This window comes from Pteropus vampyrus, unplaced genomic scaffold, assembly GCF_000151845.1.
Source record: "Pteropus vampyrus isolate Shadow unplaced genomic scaffold, Pvam_2.0 Scaffold141, whole genome shotgun sequence".
In the NCBI taxonomy this organism is placed as follows: Eukaryota; Metazoa; Chordata; class Mammalia; order Chiroptera; family Pteropodidae; genus Pteropus; species Pteropus vampyrus.
This window is the reverse complement of record NW_011888922.1, coordinates 3158551-3165687: the sequence shown is the minus strand read 5'-3', so window position 1 is coordinate 3165687 and position 7137 is coordinate 3158551. Positions and strand designations below refer to the sequence as shown.

Here is a 7137-nt window from a genome sequence, read left to right as displayed (position 1 = left end):
GAAGAGTCACCCGGCAGTGGACAGCATACGCTCGGGAGAGTTGGGTTCGAATCCTGCTCTGTTAGTTCCTATTTGTATGACCCTGATGGGTCACATCTCTTTTCTCAGCCTTAGTTTTCTCAGCTGAAAAGAGGAATTCTGGGTAGGAGAAAAGGAGAGAAAGCCCTCTGCATGTAGCAATTTTTTTTTTTACTATTTTGAAAACCATCATAATTCCTTCCATAGTAGTTCAGAAAGTGCTTTCTTGCCTATTACCTCATTTTCCCCAAATCCAAAGCTCACCCAGTTCTCCCCTCTATTAGGTAGCCCAGGCCCTTCATCTCTCTGTTTCCCAAGGTAGAATACGGGGCTGCATTTGGTGATATCTGAGGCCTTCTCTGCCTATTATTCTGGGTTCTGGGAATCTCAGAAGGGTTCTGAAGAGCAAGCAGTGAGGTGGCAACAGCAGGACACTAAAACCCCAGGGAAGGGCTGCTGGGCCCTGGCTGCCAGCACATCCAGCCTCCAGAAGAAGCTGCCCACTCTGTGTCATAGCTTCTAGTCCTAAGTCTAGGTGTGGCTGCCATAGGGCCTGTCTCTTCTTCCCCAGCTCAAGCTCCTACCTGGACCTCAGTGACTATCCAGCCTCACTAGTGGACGTAGGTGGTCCCTTTTCCCTGTACCCCACAGAGTCACAGTAACATCAAGGCTAGTCTCACTGGCTCAGGGAAGGAAAAAGGAACAAATCTGGTCCCTGCCATTAAAAAGTTCTTGGTCTGGCAGGGAAGACAGGCTTGGACCCATTTGTCAACTATACCACGTGGTCAGTATTGCAATGGAGGGAAGCTTGGGGCTGCGGAAGCCAAGAAAAAATGGAACAAACGGAACCAGGCCAGCCTGGGACAGATCAAGGAAGGCTTCCTGTAACAGGCAGCATTTGACCTGGGCAGTAATGAGTGAAAGAGTTCCCAGGAGGGATGTGGAAGATAGGCTCAAGTCAAGAAGCCCAGTTAGAAAAGAGGATTTGTCCTCGGGAGGGACCTAGTACAGAAGAGCCCTTTCCAGCTGGCCTACCCCAAATTCCCCCGAGACACACACACACACACACACACACACACACACACACACACACACACACACACACACACACATTCTGCATCATCCAGCTGGACCCAATGCCTGGCCTACCCCAAATTCCCCCGACACACACACACACACACACACACACACACACACACACACACACACACACATTCTGCATCATCCAGCTGGACCCAATGCCCTATGGAGGCAGCTGGGGGAAGAGTTCAATATTGGCCCAACTGGTCCTAGTTGAATGACCTTAGACAAGTTATCTAACCTCTCTAAGCCTCAGTTTCCAACTCTGTAAAATAGAAATAATGGTGCTTAATCTGGCAAGATAATAGTAAATAAGATATTTAAATATTCTACCAGGTGTGCATTAAATGCAAAGTTTAAATGCATTAAATGCATTCTCTTTCCTCTTTTGACTCCTCTAACTTCTGGCTTCTGGATCTGGGACAGTAGGGCATTTTGGGGGCCTGGGGAGGGAGGTTGCTGGAGGAAGCTTACCCTGCCTGGGCAGGGCTTCTTACCATCTTACAGGGCACCTTTTCTCGGTGTTGGGAGGTAGCCAGGCCCAGGATCAGCACGGCCAGGAGCAGCAGAATCTGGTGGCTCATGGCTCTGCATAGGGCGGGAGAAAGGGGGAACACTGTAAAATCTCAGGCTCACTGCCAGTCCCCACCCTCCCGTCCTGTTTGTGCCTGCCCTTAGGGAACCCCAGACCAAAGAGGTATCCAGAATTAAGGTGCTGTGAATAGGGCACCTTATGAAGGGGGTTGGAAATGGGCCATAGCCCATGATAAACTGCCTCTAATGCTAAGCCAAGGAGCTAGGTCATCCCTCACCACCCTCACCCTCTGCAAGATTTTTTAAGCAGTGGGTGACATGGTCAGATTTGGGTTTCGAAAGACCTTATCAGGTGGAAGACTATCTGGAGGGGGTAAGCAGGAGGCAGAAGGACCCTAAGGGCTAATCTGGGCCAACCTCAGGCCTGGAGTGGGGTGAGATGGGGAGCTGGGCCTCTGACTCCATTTTTACCCAAGCCACAAGCAGGTCTCCCCATCCTAGCTCCTCAGGCCCCAAACAGAATTCCTTAAGGTCCCTACTCCTGGACTTTTATTTTGCCCTTTTTCTTTTGATTTTCTGATTCTTCAGGTCTGGCCATTGTTTGAATGCTGGGCCTGAAGCCTTGACAGGAAGCCCCACCAGGAGGCTTGCCCTGCCCCCAGCACTGTGGCAGTGAACTTCCCCAGGAGCAGACTGCCAGGCCCTTTACTTTCACTGAAGCCACCACCAGCGCCAGTGCAGAGAGACATGCAGGCTTGCTGGACCAGCCCTTCTTTCTATAAGCAGCCACTGAGAGGTTGAGGGAGAGCACAGAAGCTCTCAGCGGGGTGGAATCCCAGTGCTGCTAAGGGCTCACTCACTGAGGACCTGGGCCAAGTGCTAGGAATACACAGATCAATTAATAAATTTCATTTGTTCATTCGCACCTTTACTGAATTCCTCCTCATGTCTGGCTCTATGCTGGGAACTAGGGATACAAATAAATGCACAGAAGTGACCACAATACATACAGAGCATTACGAAGGAGGAACACATAAAGCCCTCCAAAAGCAATGGACTGAGTCACTCAACTCAACTATTCCCTATGTCTCTTCTACTTACTAGCTATGTGACTTGTACAAGACACTTCACCTCTCTGAACCTGTTTCCTTTTCTGAGGTTAATGCCAACCTCGCCACATTTTGCTAAAGATCAAGTAAGATATATTCTATGAAAGTGCCATGTGCAGAGCCCTTATGCACCAGGCACTCTTCTTGACATTTTACATGTATTAACTCATTTAATCCTCACGATAATTCAACAGTTTGGCTCCATGATTACCATTCCCATTTTGCAGACCGGGAAACCGAGGCTCAGAGAGATTAAGTGACATATTCAAAGTCTCACAGCTAACAAGTCTGGCTTCGAGGTCTGTGCCCTTCACCTCTACACTATACGGTCTCCCACGAGAACTCAATAAATGAGCGCTGAATTGAGGATGCTTTAGAAGAGACATTTCTCTGTGAGGTCCTTCCTTGTTCAGATAGGCCAGGGCCACAGCGATCGTTTAAACCCTGCCCCTCGGGTTGCCCTCAGCCGGGCCTCTGCCGCCACAGCTGCTCTCTTCTCACCTGCATCACAGGTTGGGCTTTCACAGGAAATTTTGTTCTGCTGTTTAAAAAGCAGAACATCACCACCCATCTGAAAGCTGGTATACTCAGAACTGAGTGGAAACCCCTCGATGGGGCCGTGAGGCCCTTGGGGAGTGAACTGTGCTTGGCCAACTCTTCTTTCCAGCTTCATCTCTCACTGCCCCTTCTCCCGCTCTGGGTTCCGGACGCTTCCTATTTTCCTTCACTGCCCCAAACCCTCACTTCCTCCCCTCTCTTGTGCTGAATACCTCCTCATCCTTTGGGTCTCAGCTTAGATGTCACCTCCGAGAAGGCTCCTCTGGTTGCCCAAGTGTGGCCCCTGAGCTGTCAGTGAGCGCGGCACTGAGCATTCTGTGGTTTGCCCGTCCCCACACACTCCTGTGGGAAGTGCCCCGAGGGCAGAGGGGCATCTCTTTTCTCTGGGACCTATCTCAAACCACTGGGCAGGCAGGGGGAGGTGTTGAGAATTGACATGAGGAGTCTCAGTGACCTGGTGACACTGGCAAGAGCAGTTCTCCTTGACTCTCCCTTCACCTCCCTGCCACACTCCTTCTCTCTGTCAGCAAGTTCCATCTGTTCTCCTTGAGAAACAGCCCCCAGATCTGCCTACCTGCCCCCTACATCATTGCCACAGACAGAGGCACCACCATGACCCTGGGCCTCAACCACAGCAACACCCTGCTCCCACCCGGACCCCTTTCAGACTATCCTACACAGAGTAGCCAGAGCGGTGAAGTTAAATCATAGATCGGATCATGAATCTCACTGCTTGAAACCCTCCAATATAAGCCAGGCTTTGCTTCTCTCCTCTTTGACTTCATCTACCACTTGCCCTTCCCTCACCAAATTCTAGCTTTCTCATCATTCTTCTTGCCATTCCTCAAACACAGCAAGTGCATTTCTGCCTCAGGGCATTTGCCCTACAGTTCCTTCCATCTGGAATGCTCTTCTCCCACATCCTCATATGCTTTATTTTCCTTGCATTGATCATTTCCTGATAATTAATTTTTTATTATATGAGAACAGGAGTCTTTTAAGTGGTTCTCACTAAAAATCTATTGAACAAAAGGCAGAGCAAGGGATAGAAGCTCTACTGAAATGGGTTGAGGGGTGAGTTTGAGGTACGGACAAGGAAAGGCCTGGCTTAGTTCTGAACCTGAATTGCTGCCTGAAGGGGCCCTCATTTTCCCCTCCTCTGCCTGCCAAATCCCACCCTGCCCCCAAGGTGGGCATCGGAGCACCCAGCAGGAACCATCACTCTAATAGTGGAATTTTGTGATGGCATTGGAAAGAAGGAGGTCCATCAGCTGTGGGCATCCATCAGCAGTGCCCAAGATACAGTATGTAGAATTTGTGGACAACTCACTCTCAAGAGGGAGGACCGGGGTCACTTAGAAGTAGGCTTACATCCAGACTCTATTGCTCCCTAGCCTGTTCCTTGGACAAGTCCCTTAACCCTTCCATGCTTCAGTGTTCCACTGGTAAGGCAAGTAGCCTGGTTCCTGTTCTGCCACTGACTGTTCTCAACTGTTGTGATTATCACGTTGAGAATGGCTGTGAAGGTGCCCTGGACACATATGGTCTTTCCAGCTGGTACAATGACCTGCAGGGCTGAGCAGCCCAGGCAAGGTGTGCTGAGGACAGAGGCCCAAGGCCTGTGGACAAGTGGCCTAGGCAAGAGGAGGAGAGAGACCACCTAGGACTCTGACTGTAAGAAGTGCCAAAGAATATGTGTGTGTGTGTGTGTGTGTGTGTGTGTGTGAGAGAGAGAGAGAGAGAGAGAGAGAGAGATGAGGTGGGAGCAATGCTTACTATCATAATAAGCTTTTCCTTATTTAAGGATATTAGACACTCTTTGAGCACTTAACCTATATCATATCAATTCTCACAACCCAATGACATAGTTACGATTTTCATTTTACAGATGAGAAAACTGAGGCTCAGATAAAATGACTTAGCCTATAGTTACTTAGCTCATTAGTGTTTTGGGATTTAGCCCAGGTCTACACCACACAAATGCTGTATTTTCTCCAGCAGGCGTTGAGTTGCCTGCCCCCTATAGAACTGCCCACAATTTGCCCATGAGGAGAAAGAGGCTCAGAGAGGTGACTTACCCTAAGTCACACAGGCAATAGATAGCAGAGTCGGGATCAGAATCCAGTCTGTCTGCCTCCAAATCAAATGTTTCCAGTACACCAGGACAAAATCTTCCTCTCTAACCCCTTCCAATACCCGCTGCCCCCAACATCCACAAGCAGACAGGCTCTAGGTGTTCCTCCCCCTCCTTTCATCCGGGATCACTGGCAGCCTGGGGTCCTGGGAGAGCTGCTGTGGACGCCCCTACAGAGCAGTGAATCACTAAGGGCAAACATGTGCATCCCACGAATTAGACCTTAACCCAAAGGAATGTGGCTGTGATGGCAGAATTTCAGGCAGCTCAGGGTGGGGGTGGGGGTCCCTCACATCTTACCACCCATGAAGAAGGCTGGCTCTGGAGCCCCTTGGAAAGAGGTGGGTGCCCCCCACCCAGGTAGGCAGACTCTCTGGTGCGATGGAATGGGAAGCCCCACGCGGGGCCAGGTCAGAGGATGGTAGGAGACCTTGATTAAAATCTTGGTCTGCTCTTGACTAGCTGTGTGTTCCCGCCAAGTGCTGGCCTTTCTGCTGATGTTTTCCCATCTGTCAAATGGGAACGCCAGCCTCACCCCGTCGCGGGAAAGATTCGTTGAGTCAGGAGCCTGGGAGACCTCTGGGGCCAAGGGGAGGGTCAAACCTGGCTCCACGCGCAAGATGAGGGGCGGCGGCGGGAGGGGGCTGTTGGCGAGCGCGGTGGACTAGCCCCAGACCGGCTCCACGCCCTCTGCTCAAGAGGGGCGCAGGACAGCTGGTTCCCTAGGGGGTCGGCCAGCCTAGCCCGCTGGGCGTCTCCTACCTGGCTCAGCGCGGCCGCCGCTCCTCTCTCCGGCAGCCCCGGCACATTTTGCGCAAACCTATCCCCCGGTCCCACCCGGCGCCAGACTCCGGGGTCACGGCCCGAGGAGGCGCACGGCCGCTCCACTGCCCCACGGGAGTCCGACCCGCGAGGGGGCGGCTCGGGCTCCAATTTAAATACCTCTCCCGCCCCACCACGCCCCCCCTCGGTCAAGCCGCGGGGTCCTAGCGCCCGTACGGCTCCCTGGCGTGACTCGGTTTATCCGGAACCTGCGAGGGAGTGAAGCATCTTCTTTACGCTGGAATCCCGGCTGGGAAGGGGCGGGTTGAAGAGGGCGGGATGAAGGAGCCGGAGAGAGAGGAGTAGCTGAGGGAGCCCAGTACGAGCGAGGCCCGGCCCCGAGCGGCTGCACGTGCAGTTCACGGCCCCGCAGGGTCCCGGAGGGGCGGGCGGCTCTAAGAGCTGCAGGTCCGCAGAGGAAATCCGGCCTGGCCCCGATTTCCCCGCTGCCGGCGCCGCCGCACTTAGGGGGGACAAACAGAAGTGACTGCAGGGCTGAACGCGGAAGGAAATGACCCTTCACTGGCCCTGGGGCAGCCACAGAGGGGGTTCCCCACATCGCGGCAGTTTCTGGCGAGTCCAGGCAAGTTACTTTTTTTCTATTTATTATCCAGATGTACTGTTTATTACCCAGACCTGTCTCGGACCCTTTAGCATCAGTGTGAAACGGTACCATCGAAGTGCCCAGTTTCCAGGCTGACAAACTGAGGTAAGGCATGGGGACAGCGAAAATAAGTCAAAATCAGTGGTTTAGGACTGGTAAGGTCCCCATGTATATTTTGAGAAACCGAGTCGAGGAAGGTAAAATGGCATATGCAAAGTCATATGGGCCGTAAGAGGCAAAGATTTGAGCCCAATTTGTCCACAAAGCTCTAAATCCAG

At 52.2% G+C, this 7137-nt stretch overlaps 1 protein-coding gene across 2 annotated transcripts in view; it reads right to left on the bottom strand.

The window, feature by feature from the left end:
- The window catches only part of LRRC32 (leucine rich repeat containing 32), a 14738-nt gene extending 7913 nt beyond the window's left edge, over positions 1-6825 (bottom strand). The window contains exons 1-2 of one of the 2 annotated variants that reach the window (XM_011368386.2): positions 6196-6825; positions 1596-1686 (exon numbers count right to left, since the gene is read on the bottom strand). In XM_011368386.2, the coding sequence (XP_011366688.1) occupies positions 1596-1682 (87 nt within the window). In that variant the 5' untranslated portion in view covers positions 1683-1686; positions 6196-6825. Of the gene's footprint in view, positions 1-1595; positions 1687-5733; positions 6156-6195 lie in introns of those variants that run through there. The other variant, XM_011368387.2, reaches the window with a different exon arrangement.
- Positions 6826-7137: the final 312 nt, after the last annotated feature.